Here is a 19812-nt window from a genome sequence, read left to right on the forward strand (position 1 = left end):
ATATAGCCGAAAGCTCATATATTTCTTCTTTATTTGTACGCTCTGTGTGTAACTTAATAAATTCCTAATTAATTAATTTATTTATTTTTTATTATTTTTATTTTATTTTTTTTATTATTCTTATTTTATTTTATTTATATATATATTTTTTATTCAGTAATTATTATTTTTATTTTATTTATATATATTTTTTTATTCAGTAATTATTTTTTATTGTTATTATTATTTTTTATTATTATTTTATTATTATTATTGTTTTTTTATTTATTTATTTTATTATTTTTTATTATTATTTTATTATTATTATTGTTTTTTTATTTATTTATTTTATTATTTTTTATTATTATTTTATTATTATTATTGTTATTTTTTATTATTATCATTATTGTTTTTATTATTATTTTATTATTATTATTATTTTTTTATTTATTTTATTATTATTTTTATTATTATTTTTTTTTATTATTATTATTTTTTTATTATTATTATTATTGTTTTTTTTATTTATTTATTTTATTATTATTTTTATTATTATTATTTTTTTATTATTATTATTTTTTTATTATTATTATTATTGTTTTTTTTATTTATTTATTTTATTATTTTTTCTCTCTCTCCTGGTGTGGGCAGCCAATGGTGGTAGTGATGGCTCCCAATGGTATTGCACTCCATCCATTGGGAGCGTAGTTGGTGCTTGATGCATAGTTAGTAAAGTAGTAATGTTTGTCGCCTTGTTCCCCGTCCGTGGGCTCTAATGAGCCTAGGGACGGGGAACCAAGTGGCAAACATCCCCTGTGGGTGTTTTTCCCCACGTGGCAGAGTGGCCTGTTTTTTTAGATTCCATTTAATAGAGAATATATGGTGGAGATGAATACTTGTCTAGGTGTCACCGTAAGCAATTATAAACAATGTAGTTCATATGTGTACAAGATATACTAAAGCCATAATCAATGCATTGAAATTGGGATATAAAACAAATCTCGGCTTCTTCCATTATATGTATAGTCCGACGATGCCACTATAATTCATTTCCTAGCACAAACTCTTAAGTATGTTCAGTACCCTTGCTGGTAGCACAGTGGAGATAATCACCGTCCTTCCCACACTGGGTGGTAAATGGCCGTGTTCGAATCCATCAATGACACGAAGAATTTTTATGGACCTTTTTCACAACGTTCCTCAGTCAGTCGGCCTTAGGCAAAATGTTCATGGTTTTTCCTTCTGAAAACATGTTTCTTGTCCGGCAAACGAACAAATCGACTACAAAATATGCGCAATTTAAAAACATAAAAACATGTCGCCTCGTACCCTTGGTCTCTTAACATTGAGCATTGAGTTTACTCAATTCATTCAAAGCCTTAAATCTTTGAACACCTTAATTAGGTCGCCTCGCAGGTGTCTAGTCTCAAGACACTGAAATTTTCAGAACTGAAGCCTATCTTGGTAAGAGCCCCCTTTGTTCCCCTCACCAATCTTGTTGCCCTTTTCTGTGCCCGCTCCAGCAACTCCACAAGTCCACATCTTTCCTAAAATGAGGTATCCAGACCTGTATGCGGCCTGACGATTCCCTTATACAACAGGATAATCACCTCCTTTCCCCTGCTGGCAAAGTTCGCGTTTATCATTGACAAAACCGCATGAGCTGTTCTAACAACCTCTGTGCACTGCTTAGAGGACTTCATGTTGGATTGTAGAATTACGTTTTTGTCTCTTTCGCTCTCCAGTACCTTGAATGTACCACTCAACTGGTATGTTATTCTGGGATTAATGCTATCCAAGTGCATTTCAATCAATTGAAAGGCATTTCAATACCTTTTAATCAATGTTACACCTCAATTGAAACTTTTAAACTCATCTGCCAAATTGTTGCAGGTGCATACCCTGTTATTAACTCCCTTCCACCCTCCTCACCTTTTATCCTCCAAGCTCAAATCTTTAATAAATTTTGAAAATCGTAAGAGCCCAACACGAAACCCTAAAGGACTCCGCTAATAATATTAGTCCAAGAAGAGCAATGTTCATTAATAACCACTCTCTGTCTTCTCCTACTTAATCATCCCTTTATCCCTTACAATAACTTGCCCTTAATACCACAATGCTCCAATTTGTATAGCATTTTTTTTTATGTGCAATGTATCAAAAAGCTTTCCTGAAATCCAAGTGTATGATATCAAAATTATTTTTTGAATTTTGAACAGAAGTCTCTGTTCCAGGGAAAATAATGTCTCTCCTATTCATGAAGGAAGGTTTCCCTGGAGCTTTCCTTCATGAATAGGAGAGACATTTGCACATTTCCAATCTGTAGGGATCTCTCTTGAATCCATGGATGTTCTCATAATTATAGCCAAAGGTTCCCTTATCTCTTTTGCTGCTTTTTTCCTTATAATTGGATAGATTCCGTATGCCCCAAGGTGAACTCACAACTAAAGGTTCTGGCGTTATGAGTACTAGAAAATGGTGTCGACTCCAACATTAAAGCCTTCATGAGTTGTTAATTCGCTCTCGTAATTGGCTCCTCATTAATTTTAATTATATTCACATTGTTAAGTTCAGCACTAATTCGCTTCGTGGACTTAAATATACATTTCCTGTAATGCTTATTGAAATGTATTTTTAGCTTGTGTCTAAATTATTGAGAATAAATCACCGCGTGATATACTTAATTAAAAGGAGATGAATATTTCCTCTCCCAATTCTTGACACTGTTTGACGTTATTCATACGAGATTTTTTCAGAAGATTGCATCACTGTACTGTCATCGAGTATCCAAAGGCTGATTATGAATCCCCGGGCGGTTAGTAGTAGTGGCATTATTAACCATTTAGGTCACTTGCTAATGAAATATTTCGGTCGCAGATATCAACAAGTAAAGATTGTTGGGTAGTTTCTCCAGCACGGATGTTTGTGGCGTGTTCTTCTTGGATCATTAAATTGAAATTTTTAAAAAATTCAATTTAATGACTGTATTTCAATTTTTCCTTCGTTTTAGGCGCTTAGCATATGTACATAATGCGTCTGTTGTCTTCACCATGTCCAGTCCATCCATCTGTTCGTCCGACCGCATGTAATAACTCAACTCCCGGGGGATGCATTTTCGTGAAATTTTATATTTCGCTCTTTTAGAACAACTTGTGCTCTGTGAATGGACAAAATGGAGGATGTACAGAACGAAATGTTCTTATCGCTTTGCGCATAAAAGTCGTTCTTTTTTAAATCTTTGTTTTTATAAAGCATGGCTTATTTGCTATTTGCTAACGCGCCTGAAATTTAAGGCACGTACATTAAGGCACGTACATTAAACTAACTTGTAATATAATGTTTGTTCAAATGAAACAAAAACTATGTGTGTTGTGGGTTGCTTTGCCAAAAATTATACAAATCATCATTACGTATTTAGACAGAAAATTTGCCCCACTCCTGGCATACAATTCAGACAGTTGCAGCTTAAAATGAGTTGATTACTGAGGTTTTTTAAATTATCCTTGTGCAAAAGCTCAACTTTCAGACTTTTTAAGGATCCAAAGATAACTGAACACATGGGGAAAGAACCAAGACTGTAGGGAGGACGTCTGAGCACCTACTAACAAAATTTATCCATCGTAGTCCTTATAGTACTTGCCTTGTGAAGAGGAGAGGATTGTGTAAGATCAGTGGTGCAACTGCACCAGGGCAATGAATGAGGGACCAACAAAAAAGAGAGTTGCAAAAATAATCTTGAGAGTATTAATTTTGGAAATTAATATTAGTTTCAGCGTGGATTTGGTGTTTTAGCAAGTAATGGTAAACGGTATACTTTAAAACCGGATCCGAAACTTAGATGTAAACCAAGCAGACGTAAAAGGGGGGGAGGGGATTGCTATTATGCCGTTGTTTTTTTTTTTGTTTTGAAAAGGTGGAGCACTCTTGAAATATGGTAATGAAAAGTGCGAGAAACGGAGTTCTTTGAAAAGTCTTTTGACCATCGACCACAATACATTCTAGGTCCTCCTGCTGTACATTCTTTCATCACATTTTCATATTCTCGCGGTTTTCTAATTTGCATCCCAAATGAAGGAGTGGTTTCTGCTTTTATCCAGAAATCACCATCTTTGAGCAGGTTTGGGGAAACGTTAATTGTGCACCCCTCTTTTTTTAAATCTTTTTCTACCTTTCATGGCGTATTGTAAAGTACATTAGTTCGATTGATTTTATCAGTTTTTATAGAAAATAATCAGAAGTGTTTTGTGCTGTTCAAATTAATAATAATTATTAATGTTGATAATAATAATTCTCGTTTTATTTTGCGGTCCTTCTACTCTCTCACTGGTGTCAGTAAGTTGGATATTGTCTCGTTTACCTTATTAAAAGAGGGCCAGCTCTAACTCGAGTCGATCCGGTGTTGTGGGTTTATTTGTAGTGCGCCACTGAAACAACTCGTGCTGATATTTCACATGACAGATTAGTGTGCTATGGTAGGGAAAAGAAACGTGTTTTCATGAGTATTCATGAAAAAAAAGAAAAGAAAAAAAATATAATATTAAAGCATCTATTGTCTTCAACGTGCCCGTCCGTCCGCATGTAATAACTGTTCTCTTAATGGAAGGATTTTAATAAAATTTTAGACTAGGCACCTGCGAAGTGATCTGATTGAGGTTTTTAAGGCCTTAAATGGTTTGAGCAGGCTCAATGCTGATGGGATTCTTCCTCTTGCTCAGATTGCGCACCCTGAGGGATATAAATTCGAATCGAGGAAAGACAGCCTGACATCGGATATTTATTTTGAAATTGATATGACCGTTTTAATCGCAAAAATATAGAAACTCAATATATTAAGAAATTTAATATTAAAAATGAATTAAATTTGTGGAAAATTTTCTTATAATTTAAGGGTTGAAGGATAGTCGACGTGAGGTCGATAAGGCGTATAAAGAGTTTATATTTTCAAGTGGACTTTTTACCAACATCGCAAGAAATGCGAAATATCATTACGCAAGCGGAGAAGAGCTGTAGAGGAGGAGGAGGATATCTGTGGTTGCCTGGAAGCAGAAGCGACATCAGCTGATTTATGAAACTGCACTGGAAGAGAAGTGTGATGAGATCAGCAACTTAAAGAAATAAGAGTTCGCATTATTTGAACATTGACCTTTGGATATTGAAATCTCACTAGATCCGTGTACAGGAATTTGTGGATAAAGTTTTGAAGTTTGATTAAAAAATAGGTTATCTTGGGTCTTGCCAAGGCTAACGAACTATAATCTTTCCCTATTTCTGTTTGGAAATAGCCCAGATTTTGTTACTTATATAAGAATTACTGCGTAATTCTTATATTTTGCATTTGTCTGTCTATTAATGATGCAAAGATTTCTTTTTCAGGGTTTGTCCTTGAGTTTTAAACATAAAAGTAGGGAGATAAGTTTGAATATTTCCGTAGGAGGTACATAGGCCAGTCTACCATGACGATAGATAGAAAGATCTCTCTCTCTCTCTCTCTCTCTGTGTCTCTCTCTCTTTCTGTACTTTATAACATACTCGTATTTTGCCTGTCGTAACTGGAAGTTACAAAGCAAAACTCAAAACTATTAATCATGTTCTAGAGATTGTCTACTCGCTCAAGTGACGCAGAATAATTACTTAACGTTGGAATTTGTAATAGCAGCATTCAACCGACAAGATAATTGGAATGTTTACAGTTCTTCCAAAAAGTAATAGAAATGAGTTCAAGGATTTCCTGTAAGGAATGTGGGGCAGCCGATTATGTGGTATTGTATGGTGAGATAAATTAACATTTAATTTCAAATGCGCATCTTCTTTTTTTTTTTGTGGGACGTGTTCTCTTTGACATTATATATCCCCAAAATACGGCGGCCCTCATGTGGTTCCCCCTTCTGGAAAAATGGGTGTTTCTTCCAGCAAAGAAACAAACAGACCACATGCAAGTTACAGACATAATATGTATGGCGCGATATGGCCTAAGTCGCACTTGTGTCTAAAACCCTACATCGATCAATCAATGAGATCTCATGAATACTAAATATTATCCAAATCAAAACGGTGGGCACTTTTTAATGGAGGACATTAAGGCCCCGAAAGGGCGTTAATATCCTCCATTAAAAAGTTTATTTCTCGACACTTTGTACATATCAGAATTGAGAAAACATTTCCAAATTATTTGGAAAACCTTTTTTTTCAAAATACTCTCCTGGTTTGTCGATTTGTCCATCAAACTGGCATACAGACCATACACCATTTACATGCATAATATCTGGGTTTCACAGTGTGTTCAGTAATGCCCACACACTGTTAGGTTGCTGGTCGTAACATCATATAGGTCCCAAACATACTCAACTAGGTTTAAATTATTTGAGTGGGGTGGTCATGGTAGGATGGAGAATTCATACTCTTGAAACCAGTTGGCAACCTGCCGGGCCTTGTGGCTTGGTGCGTTGTCTTGTTGATATAAGCCAGAGTTGTAACATACACTGTCATCATGAAGGGGTGTATTTGGTCGGCGACAATAGAAAGGTAGGCATTTCCATTGAGCAGTTGAATAACGGTGATCAGAGGACCAGGGCATGCCACTAACAAGTCCCCAAACCATAAAACCACCGCCACCAAGCTGCCTCACACCAACAGTGCATTCAGATGCCATGGACTCTTGTTGCTTGCTCCAAATGTAGGTACACCTATCAGCAGATAGAGGTGAAAATGGGATTCACCAGACAAGGTGACAGAATTCCACGTGGTCCAGTGCTGACGCTGATGTGCCCATGAAAGGCGCAGTTTCTTGTGTCTCGCAGTGAGTATGAATGCCCCTGATTACCGTCGACTTCCATAACCTATACGAACTAATGTCCGTCGCATAGTCCATGTAGACAGCGGAGTTGGGAGAGCCCGTGACGCAGCTTGACAGAATATACAAATGGTCCATGTAGATATTGGTAGATATTAGTTCATGTACTAGACGAGACATTACCACTCACCACTGTGTCGACCAAACATTGCTGTCCCATGACCTTTGGTTGGTTTTTGTCACGGTATACTCGTGACACCACAGAACAAGAGCATTTAACAATGACCAGCCTTTCTTCATCTCAGACACTCAAAAACTCTCCATGCGTGCGAACCACAGTGAATAAAGAACTATAAAGTATTCTCCTCAAACTAAACTACTGTACTTTGGGTAACTAATTAGGAATTGAATTCGCACACTCCAGTTCTTGCTGGTCTCCAAGTAACAAATCGGCAACCTGGGATTCTGAACTTTATAGGATTTCTATTTGTGCGACGTGTCACCAGTTATAGCTGAGGACTTCCAGAGGTAACGTACGAGTATGATATTGGATATCCAACGGGTGAAGACTTTTAGGACTTTTTTTTTTTTTTTTTTTCCAACCTTAATTGGGACTTTAATTTAATCCTAAAATTATTCGAGAGAGCGGCTGTGCTATATGCACGGGTCATTTAGCGCGTTTATTAATGCCCCGTCAATTGAACCTTATGCTTTAATGCCTCGAGCAGAAAATTGTTTACGCCCCACAGAGGTCAATTTAACTGTAAGTTCGCATGAGCGAGACGGCTAATGAACATGTTGCACTAAAAATATCTCCAGTGCTTACTGCAGGGAATTTGCGACAGTAAATTACCAGAGAATATTACCAAATTATCTGTGTGTATAAAACTGTGATTGGATTCTAATAAGTTCTTAAATACATAAGGAAACCCCGAAAAATAAAGATTTTAACAAGATTGTGTATATAACTTACTGGCCACTAGAATTTTTGATACCAGTGGCCAAACATCGGATATATTTAAATAAATTTAATTAGTTTAATTATTAAATAATAATTTAATAATATTTTACCATCCCTAATTCTGTTGATAAAGAATAAATATTTATCACCTAGAAATATTTGAGTTAGGGATTTGAAAGTTGGCTGACAATTCATCCTTCTCTGCATTGCTGCCTCCACTACTCATAAAGAATAAGGTGTGTAGTGGAGATTTTCCGAGCTTACCTGATTGTAAAGTTCACTGTGAGAGCAGCCTTGTGAGCAGGAGCATTGTCAGCTAGGAGGCGAAGACTTTTGGATAGATTCCTGTGTCTCTTCAACTTAATAGCCTTGTCTTAACTTTCCGAGGTTTCTGTAGTACTCTACAGTCATGTTGATGCCTTTTGCAAGGTAATCTGTAAGGACCTTTAGAGTGGCAGAAGACTCACAGCATGACCTTGTTGGCGGACAGTTGAATCTTGGTTTTCTTGGAGATTGGTAAAGATGAATATTTCCATTGTTTGTTTATCTGTTTTGTTTCTGGGTCATAGTGATGTATCCAGAATACATTCATCGTCGCCCTTGTGGGTAGCACAGTTGGTAAGATCACCGTTCTCCCCCACACTGGATGGAAAAGACCCGAATTTGAATCCCATCAATGATGGGAGGAATTTTTATGGGGCTTTTTCAAAACGTGGCTGAGTTAGTCGGTCTCGGGTGAGGGTAGCATGGTTTTTCTCCCGAAAACTCGGGTTTTTAGTCCAGAAAACAGAAAATCGACCTTAGAACACATGCAATTTACAGACAATACACACGGAGCAACATGGCCTTAGTCGCCGATGCCCCTAAAATCCAACAACAACAACAACAACAACATCCATCTTCACAATTCGGTCAAAAAAAAAAAAAAAATCGATGTTCTCTCTACAAATCTCTAACAGTTGTATGGAACACTCTTTCCTGAGGAGTGTGTCAACAATCTCGGAACCCATCGGACTGCCACCTTAGACACGTGCAGGAGCTCATGCATTATGGTGCAAACAGACTCATGGCTAATGTTCACTTCCTTTTTCTGTAAAATTTATAATCACACGTCTGTCTTCAAGGACAAGCAATTCCGCTTCAGCCACAATGGCAAGGTCTATAGCTGAGATGGGTCTTCCTTCCCTTGTGTCATCGTGCGCGCTCTTTTGTCCAAACCTGAACTATCTTTTCCAAATTTTCAGCCTCATATGATGGGCAATCCTCCACATACGCAGTTTTCATTTCCTCTTGAATTTGTTTTGCTTCTTTGCATTGCAAATGAAGAAATTTTACAGAGGATCGGACCTCAACCTTCTCCAGCATACCACCCTCACGTGAAGTGATCCAAGAAGAACGGACAATAATACTTGATGTGGTATATTGCTGCGAAAATATTGCAAAAAAATTAATTGTTAAGTTGGCAGATTTCTTCAGATGCTTTGATTACAAACAGGAGCCAGTTCTGCTATGGATAAGGGGACAGTTGGATGGTAGTAGATACAGAGTGGCTATGAACACCAACTGCTCTTCATGTGCAATAAAGAATTAAGCAATAGAGTAGATTTCTACAGATTCTTTGATCGTAAACACACATCGCTACCATCTTCTGATCCCATCTCTCGGATAACCAAGCACTTCGAACGCGACTTTGTGGTCAAAAAGCCTCTTCAACATCATTTAGACCTTATTTTTGTCCAATTGTTATTTCTTATTTCACAGTACCTTCAATCGCTTTCCATTTATTTTGTAGGTCTATGAACTGGTGACTATTAGCCAATCGAGTATACGTATTGGAGAGTATTTGGCATATGACAAAATTATACCATGGAAAGATGTACAGCCACTGTTTCTAACTCCAGAATTTAATTTTAATAATCTCAAACTCAGTTGAAAAAGCCTTTGATCGTTAAAAAAATCAAGAATTTTTTAAACAATTCTTTGCTACCTGAATTTTCTATTGAGTCAGTTATTGAAAGTCAAAGTCAGTGCATCCTAACCATTATTTCTCCGTGGGATTTTCTTCATGGCGGCTACCGATATTTATCTGATATTGGAAAATCAGAAGCAATGTAAAATCACGGCTAAACAGTGCATTCACTGAAGAAACATGGGCAATCTTCTCAGCATTACTGGAACCATGATTTCGTTTCTGATCTATAATATTTTAAATTTTAAAACGAACGAAATTTCATTCCTTAATTTTTGCGGACATTGCTAGCACAGTATAGTATATCCCAGCTAGAAAAGAGACTCGCTGCAGATATTTTTAGAAACCTCTAGCTTTCTACCGAAGCAATTGTACCATCCCTGGGCGATTGGCGTTCGTTACTTCCTATCGAGTCTTAACAGCGAAAATGTCATTTGCCCGATCCGTCATTGCGCTAACGTCGCATTACACTGCAAGTTAAGGGCACGGCTGTAGGAATAAACAAATTCTTGTTAGTCAAAGGTAGTTTGGTTGATGTCGAGGAAGAAAAATCGATATTTGAAAATCAGTGTCACGTTACTTTCTCAGAAAATGGGAACACATTAAGGAAATGTAACTAATGCAAGTAAAAGCAACAGCAAGGGCTCGCTTTGTCATTATGGATATAGTAAATACACTGCCCTAGAAAAATATTAGAAAATGCACTAAATAGCGATTTTGTCTTCCTTTAACAACGATCATAGCAGCGATCTTGCTTGGTATTGATTCTACAAAGCGTGAGCAGAGATCGCTGATATATATTCTAATTCCTTGAAGGCCATATTCCTGTAAGAAGCTCTTCAAATGTCCGTCATTTCTCTGATGCATCTTTTACATGAATCCTTCAAATCATACCTTCACAATCTTTGCGCATGAGTAATTATTTGTCATACTAGAACGTTTCGTTGAGTGCAATGTAAGAAGTACAACCGGGAGTGGATATGAAATGCGTCACGAAGTATTGGCCACCGATTCGAAGCTAAGGTGAAGAGCACAGTATACTGTGATCCATCGCTTTGTGTGGTTTCCTTCAGACTGCGTAAAACGGGTTTCACTGGACCCCACCACACTTTTCCATAATTTCAACGACCATTGTCACCTTGCCACTGCAAATATCTGTTCACTGCACTGCTTCATACATTGAGTGGCCACTTTATTAAGTATACCTACCCATTTTTTAAGATATGCGCAAGTTGCGAGCATGTGCTTTCATGGTGCTCCTCAAATATTGCAGTTTTAAGTCATTTTGATAAGCTGATCTCTCACCTTTCTGAGGATCCACTGGTCATGTTTTCGATGTGTCTTTCAATCAGATTCAGTTATTTTTTATTTATTTTTATTGTAATTTCCACCACTGACAAAGACAGCCACTTCGGTTGTTTCCCTTAGTGGACATGGTCAACGCGATTCACCCATCCGCTGTAGGAATTGTCATCAGATTTACTGTACAATTCTACTCGCTGCCAATTACTGGTTTGTTGAAGCAGGAAGCTACTCGAAGCAGTAATGCGGTGGCACCTACGCTTAATCCTCACCTTGACCCTCTACCTCCACCACTTCTTTTGTAATAAAGAAAGCTTTGGAACTTTTTGATCAGACCTCGTATATTTCTTGATGAACGATACATATTTGATTTGTTGAACGCAGAAATGATGTCCGGGATCCATACTCTGTTAGTCTGTACGCTAAAAGAGTTAGAGTATCATGTCTTTATGACTATCAGTGTGACCACCATGTAATCTTTCCTTTGGAAATGGAAATAGTCCGAGTATCCACCAACTTACTGCGAGGCTCTGTACACATAAACCTCTGGGTACAGAGTACACACGTCATCCTTATTGCTCATAAATATTTTTTTCTTGTTGGTATCTTGTTTCGTTTACCACTACGTTTCGCAATTCATAGAAGCTTTGTTTTTCAGAGATAAAACTACTCTACTCTGTCATCTGATCCTTGAACAACACTGATTAGATTGTTATAATATAAAGTCGTTGTGACATTACAGTCCAGGCACCAGTGGTGTTGAATTACGGAAGTCGACCATCACTGAGCCGAATGATAGCCGAGAAACCTGACCAGTTAACAACACTAACTTTGATATTCTGTTTGTACTGAAACTAGCAACATAATACACGATGAATTATGCAGTACCACCGTTAGAAATACAAGGGGGGGGGTTCAAAAAAGATTTGTATTCACCTAGAAGTAGTTGTAGTTGTGATAGAAGTTTGAAACAAACGCCACGTATCACGCTTTTTCAACATAGTCACCAGACAAAATAACACATTTTTTTGCACCATTACTTTGGGGGAGGGGTGATTCTGCATGCTTTGTTTTGACATTTGTTTAGTTTCCGGATCATTGTGATGGATCCAAGTTTCATCCATGGTGACCAGCCGTGAAAAAAGAACTCTTCTAGCTTTTCCTGGCACATCGACAACATTTCACGTGCACATTGTGCCCTTTCCTTCTTCTGGTGAGGGGTCAGAAGTCTGGGAACCCATCTGGCAGACATTTTACTCATATGCAACTGTTGATGAATAATGTTCTCCACAGATCTCACACTAATTTGGAGCTCTGCAGATAGTTCTTTGATGCTACTACGGTGATCGTCCAAGAGTTGCTAGGAATCCTGGGATTTCTTCATCATACATTGAGGTTCTTCCACATTAGAATTGTTTATACCAATGCGCAGCAACACTGTAACCTGGGCAGTATGCTCCATAAACAGCAACCATTTCTTCGTGGATTATTTTGGGTGTTTTCGCTTGCAGAAAGAGGAACGGAATCACTGATTTGTATTCCACTTTATCCATTGTGACACTTCACTTCATTCAGAGTTGCAAAATTAAAAAAAAATAGTTGTCAGATCGAAACCAAAATATGTGTAATTGTTCGAGTTTTAACGGTATCAAACACCCACACAAAAAAACCTCATCTTTCTATCTACTTCTGGGTGAATACAAATCTTTTTTGAACCCTCTCGATTGTTCATGAAATAGGTAATTATGAATTAAAAAAAAGAGGATAAAAGAAGTCTTTGCTATGGCCTTAAGGGAAATTGCAAAACGTTTATAATCTTTCGGTACTTAAGAAGGAAAAAGAAACCCTTCAAGTTACATAATCTCCTTTTGAAAAAGACTATAATTTTCTTGTTGACTGAGTTATGGAATATTCTTTTCCTTCCTCTGTTCACTTGCTGATAAGTTAAACGTGAACTTTAAAAATCCTTTTATTCTTGAAAATTCCAAGGGTATTTACTATGCGTAAATCAGAAACTCAACATCTGTTTTATTCTTAATGTAATTGATGAAAAGGAAAATTGCCAATCTTACGCAGCATTTCAGTTGAAAACTGTCATAAATTTTTCCTAATTCTTCCTTCAAGTGAAGATGCGTGTAAACTTCAGATATTTTAATCCCTCTGGAACATCTACTTTATTATTACGATCAGCTGTGTAGAGAATAGTTGGTGTTAATTAACTGGGTTTTGTTGTTACAAGGGTTTAGTTAACTGATTAACATAAACCACTATTCAGGGCATTTAGCGTCTGGATGAAAAACCTGAATTTCCGGAAGAAAAAACCATGCTACCTTCGCCTGAGACCGACTAACTCAGCTACGGTGTGAAAAAGGCCCATAAAAATTCCTCACGTCATCGATGGGACTCGAACGCAGGTCTTTACCACCCGGTATGAGGAGGTCTTTACCACCTGCCAAAAGGTTAAAACATTGATTCACTTAAAGAAGCACAGTTCAATTAAAACTCAACCGATTGCAACAAAACAAAAACTGATCTGTACAGGAAAAAACAAGTTACAGCACGATATGAATGTTGTTGACATGCGCAGTAGTATGGCATTGATAAGCAACGAATCTCGTTTCATTTTAGCCGCACCTTGTATATCCGGTAATGTAGATTTATTCTGTACTGCTTTCATTCTTATTTATTTTGTTCTGTTGTTATTATTAGTAGTATTAGTAAGGCAGGCCGAATGAGAAAGAATCGAACTTAATCTGCATCAACCAGTCATCGAATTCTAAACGTAGTCGGACTGACTGCTTCCACCATATTGGGAGACACTTATTCCAGTTTTCGACAACCCATAGATGAACTTCCTGAGATCCAATTTAAATTATTCCTTGAGATTTTAATCTATTGTTATGTATTTATGTATATTAGGCTAATTATTGTTTTTTTTTTTTTTCTGTTTTTAGGGCTTTGATATATATCGCACATGGAATGGCAGAGCATTGCTTAGTATACGATTCTCTTGCGAGGGTTTTAGTCTCTAAAAGCTTCTACGTATTCTCACACGACCACCGTAAGTGTCCTTGGTATTTTTCTTGTAGAGTTGAATCCCATCCATACATTGATATATCTCATTTTCTCTAATACATCATTTGATTAAAACATCCAGAATAATAGATTCATTTTTTATCCTTTTCTAGAGGGACATGGTCAGAGCGAAGGTCGGAGGATGCACATTGATGTATTTGAAAATTTCGTACAGGATGTATACACGCACGTGGAGCTAATAAAGAAGAAATATCCTCACCTTCCACTATTTGCCATTGCTCATTCTATGGTAAGTTGATAATAGATTGGAGCTTGCACTGTTGATAGGATGCTTGCTCAACTGTAAAATATATTTTTGCTTTTCATCCCAAAATTACCATTAGGGAATATCAATGAGGAAAGTTTATACTGTCTATCATTGAAATATTTTATTAATTCATTCTTTATTTCCGGTTATTTAGTGCTTGTGCACTGAAAAACAGGAATAATAAAATATTAATCGCTTACCTCAAGGACAGACAAATGTAGTTTGGGTTGAGAGTCCTGAAAGGTGTTTCAACTATGTTTTTCACGAAGGATTTTTCTAAACAGTAGGCAAAATACACAAAGGTGTCAACAAACATTCATTGTAAACATTCTTTCAAGCTTTTTCTCTTCTTGGGAGGCTCATAATTAGTTGTCTAAATTAGTTGTGCAAAAAGCAACGACTTGTGTGAGTGAACCGAGAAAGTTTGGTTTCTACGCATCCACCACATTGTCCATTTGTTCCTCCAGCCATGGATGGCAACAAACATAATATCCAGAGCTTCAGCTACAATATGAGATTTCTATGAAAAAATAAATAAATAATAATTGGCAGATTTCTATTAGTCCGATTATAATGAAATTTGGAGAGACGCGAAAAATCGTTCTAAAAGAGGGATATTTAAAATTTCACGAAAATTCATCCAACAGGAGTCGAATTATTACATGCGGACGGGCTGACGGACGGACATGGTGAAGACAGTAGGTTTAAGACAACAGAAGGAAGTACTATAATACTCTTGATCTGATTATCAGCAATGATTATTCGTGCATTAAGAATCTGGTTGCTGCTCAGGTTGCTGACAAACTGAACAAGTATTTTGCATCTACATTCGCACATGAGGAATTCTGTAGGGAAGTGGAGGCCAGACGTTTATTAAATTCTAACAGGTAGCTAAATGCTTTTGTAATAACTGAGGGGAAAGTAGAAGAGGAATTGTTCAAGTTAAACATAAGAAAGGCAGCTGGGATGGATCGGGTCTGTTGGGCCCTTCGTTGTTTTCTATATTTATCAATGATATTGATGAATGTATATCAGGTTTAACGTCTAAGTTTTCAGATGATACAGAGGGAGGTTGGCAATGCGGTTAATGACAGGAATAATGGTATGCTACTTCAACAGGGTCTAGAAAAGTTAGGCAGATGGGCTGAGAAATGGCAATTGAAGTTTAACATTGATTAATGCAAAGTACCGAATATGGGTAGCAATAAACCTAAAGTAACGTACTAACTGTGTGGTATTAAACTCAGAGTTTTGGAAAATGAGAAAGACCAGGGGTAATTGTGCAGTCCGGTATGATGTTCTCTGTTTTGTTTTTGTTCTTTGGTTTTTAGGAGCATTAGCAACTAAGGCCATATTGCTCCGGGATATGCGGTGGTCATTCCCTGACCTTTCCACATCCTCCATATTTGGTGGTGACGGGCTCGAACCCCGGTCTAATCAAGAAGCGTGTGCTACGCACTGCTGCTCCTTCCCACCTGGCTGCGGAGGCGCCGATGTTCTCTGAGCAATGCAGACAGGCTGCCAGGACACCCCAGGGGATTTTGTCAATGATATACAGAAATTTTACTAGCAGGGATAAGGAGATGATTATCTCTTTGTACAAGGCAATGGTTAGGCCACATCTTGAGTACTACATACAGGTCTAGAATTCTCATTTTAGGAAGACAGTAGAGCTGCTGGCATGCAACTCTACATCATGCCTATTACAGAGAAAGGCAACGAGATTGGTGAGCGTAACAAAGAGGTGCTCTTACGAAGAAAGCCTTCAGTTCTGCAAATTGCAGCGTCTGGAGAATAGGCACCTGCTAGGTAGCGATCTGTTTGAGATGTTTAAGACTTTGAATGGATTGAGCAAGCTGATGGGATTCTTCCTCTTGCTTAGACTACACACATGAGGGGGCAGAAATTCAAATTAAGGAAGGATGGTTGCAGAATAGATGTGAAGAAGTTTGCCTTTAGCCAGCGGGTGGTTGATTGCTGGAAAAAACTTCCATCTGTTGTTGTGGAAAGATTAAATAAATATAGATTAAATAAATTCAAGGAAGAACTGAATAAACTATTGGAGGGAATGATTAAGTGAAATGGGAGGTGGTTTTTTTTGGCCGATGCTGTATAAACACGTTTTCTTGCATCGTTTGCCACTACTAATGCTAATGGTAACATTGTTTCATATATTTATTGTAACTGTAATATAGGTTCCACCTTTACCTATAACAAATGAGAATTTCTGTAACTTATGCTACTGAATTGTAACTTGACAATCTCATTAAAGTCATGTCATTTTTTTGAACAGGGAGGAACTATCTGCACATTAGCCAATCTAAAAAGGCCCAATATGTTCAAAGGAATCGTGTACATTGCCCCAGCTCTGGTAGCTAACACAGAAGTGGTTACAGCTTTTAAGGTGAGTACCACTTAGCGATATTTGAATGTAATCGGAAACATCAATTATTCCAATGTCGGTTATTTGAAACATCGATTTTTCCGAATTTTATAATGGCACTGTGGTGCATTTTTTTCACATATGATATTACCTGCTTGCCCCATTACATCACTGCGTCCATGACTGTTCCTTTCCATATTAGATGAAATTCGTAATTTAAATTGTGGCTGCATCTTATTTCTGAAACTTTATTCTATTTGTTGTCATCCCTGGCACGCGTTGTTGGCTCTACCTATAACGCCTGAGGTTAAAGAGTAAGTATAGTATAATTCGAAACTCATTTGCAGTGAAATGTATGTATGGTCTCTTCCAATTACAGCACTAATCGGTCATCGTGCGAGTGAACTTAGGATGACCTTAACCAGATTGTCTTTATAACCTGCTAATTAGACTTTAATAGATATTAACCATCTTTCAGTTCTGCTTGGGTTATTTGAGAAACCTCCATTCTCCATATTGATATTCGGACAGTGCAGAAAACCCATAAAAATTCCTCCTTATCTCGATGGATTTGGACCTAGACCTTTTCCAGACGATGTGAAAGAATGGTGATTATAACTGACAAAGCTGCTCCACCTTAGAAAATCCCCGAATTACGCATTTTCATTTTCTTTTTTCTGCAAAGTTTAAAGTTGCACTTTAAAGATTAAGAGGGGTTTTGGTATGATTTTATTTACAAAATTTTATTAAAGAAATTTTTATGGGTGTTTTCCCAATAGTGTTGCCGATTACTCGATCCCGGGTAAGGGTCGCATGCTTTTATCTCCTGGAAACTCTGTTTTTTTTGTCCAACAAACAAATCGAATGAAGCACACCAATACAGATACAATATACTGGCGCCTCATTGTCCAAAGCTGCGTTGGCCCTTGGAACAATTGGTAAAATTTTATTTCTTGCTTAGTATCTGAACATCAGTGGATATAAAACAATTGGTTCGAAGTATTTCTGTTATTATATTTGTTTATTATTATTTTTCTTAATTTTATTTATTTATATTTTTTAATTTATTATTATTTTTTATTTTTTTGAAACGTAATAATATTTTGTCCATTCAATTTTTTCCCCTAAAATTGTTAATTATGCTAGTCCCTTGGGAACAGTTTTTTTTTTTATACTCGTCCCTTAGGGGGCGTTATTCTCTGTTCTCCAGTTTATTAGTGACGGAATTTTAAATTGCTTTTACCCAGATTTGGGCTTCCTGGGTACTGGAACTGCTGCCATCCATTGCTATTACACTTTCTCCAGTGGATGCCGGATTCTTTGTGGTATTCACCATCGTACGTGATAGTAGGAGACTGCTGCACCCATAGAACTTGCTCTTATTCCTATGAGTGCTGGAAATATTACATTTAGTTTAGTACGTGTATAGTTGGGCCATCCTCCTCGTGGTGTGGACGGGTACTGGGAAGCAGCCTTCTTGGTGATCGCTGCTTCCTGGTAGCAAGGTTTTCCCCACAGAAACTGGAGTTTTTCGTCCAACAAAACAGACAAATCGACCGTAGAACACAGCAATTAACAGGCATAAGACACACAGCACGGCATAGGAATTTAAATATTCAGGTGGCCTAATATAACAGTTTGTTCAGTTTTTTTTATTATATTTCTTATTTTGTCAAAACCATAACGGCAGGCCCAGAGGTTGGAAATCACTGCAGTTAGGATTAAAAGCTCATAAACTGCCGCTGGCTAGGGGGTGTGGCCGACAAGCCCATTTTTCCCCCAATCCCTGTGTGAAGTACTCTCCGTAATCCACAAAGAAAGAATTACAGGTGCTTTCTCAAATTAGGAAACCCCTCATCCGAGGGAGGATGAGGAGTTTTCTAATTGCTAAAGTTAAGAAATGCATAATCGAAAACATCCACTAATTGAGATAAAACGAACATACTAACTTGTTTACAATGAGCTTTCCTTTTAGACATTAGATGATGTACTTTCTGAGGTAAGTGTATGTATTTCGCCAAAGCAACTAGGAATACGTGGCATCGATATATTGTGTCAATAATTGCATATTTTCTCAAGTCACTTTGCTGGACCAAAAACCCGAGTTTCCGGAATTTAAAACCATGGAACCATCTCTTGGAGCTGACTAACTTAGTCACATTGTGAAAAAAAAAAAAAGCCCATAAAAATTCTTCGCGTCATTAACGGGGTTCGAACTCAGACCTTTTCCACCTGTTGTGGGAAAACGGTGATTGTAACCACTGTTCACCCGCGAGGGCGTGTGTTAAGCGCCAGAGCAACTACGGCTACGAGATGACGGGACGTAAGGGCGCGTATTCTGCTGTCGATCTGGCTGTTTGCTGGATGAAAAACTGAAGTCTCTATGAGGGAAAAAAAAAGAAGGAAAAAAAACGAACATCCAACCGACTAACTCAGCCATATTGCGAAAAAGGACAGCAAAAATCCCTGGCGCCACTGATGGGATTTGAACCAGGGCATTTTCAACCCGGTGTGCTAACTGCTAGGGCGCTGAATGTGAGTAGAGAATATTCTTTAAAATAATATATTATCCAAAAGATTCTTTTCAAGACATACATAATAGGGAAGTTTTAGTGATATTTGAATTAATTATCGTACTTTTCCTATATTGACCATGAATCCCATAGATTAGAAATAATTGGTTCTGTTAAGAAAACTCCCTAATACAAAATGTAATTTTATTTTGGTTATGTTATTTTCAGAGAATTTTGTTTCACCCTCTATAACTGATAATTACTTTTCACCATCTGTTTCTCTAAATTGTGAATACTTCATAATTTATTGCAGAGGGCGCTAGTGAACTTTCTGGGAAAGAAGATGACACGATTTCCCATCGGTTATTTGGACTTCAGTATTGTGTGCAGTTCTAGGAAACGAGTGGAAGAGATTAAAAAAGATCCCTTGTATTGCCATGGTTACTGCAGAGCAGGATTCGCTCTTAAATTTCTTATGACTCTCCAGGTAAGTGGAAAGCATTTTTCTTTTGATTTATATACATGATGACTAATAAAAGAAGGTTCACCTAAGGTGCCAGTTGCTGACAAGC

At 37.3% G+C, this 19812-nt stretch overlaps 1 protein-coding gene across 1 annotated transcript in view; it reads left to right on the top strand.

The window, feature by feature from the left end:
• The window catches only part of LOC150090090 (monoglyceride lipase-like), a 38694-nt gene that overhangs the window by 13938 nt on the left and 4944 nt on the right, over nt 1-19812 (top strand). The window contains exons 2-5 of the mRNA XM_090368964.1: nt 13956-14062; nt 14190-14326; nt 16638-16748; nt 19554-19727. Of these exons, the coding sequence (XP_090225090.1) occupies nt 13956-14062; nt 14190-14326; nt 16638-16748; nt 19554-19727 (529 nt within the window). The remainder of the gene's footprint in view (nt 1-13955; nt 14063-14189; nt 14327-16637; nt 16749-19553; nt 19728-19812) is intronic.

The sequence above is a fragment of the Mastigoproctus giganteus genome, chromosome 2, assembly GCF_048544385.1.
Source record: "Mastigoproctus giganteus isolate SK-2022 chromosome 2, ASM4854438v1, whole genome shotgun sequence".
NCBI lineage: Eukaryota > Metazoa > Arthropoda > Arachnida > Uropygi > Thelyphonidae > Mastigoproctus > Mastigoproctus giganteus.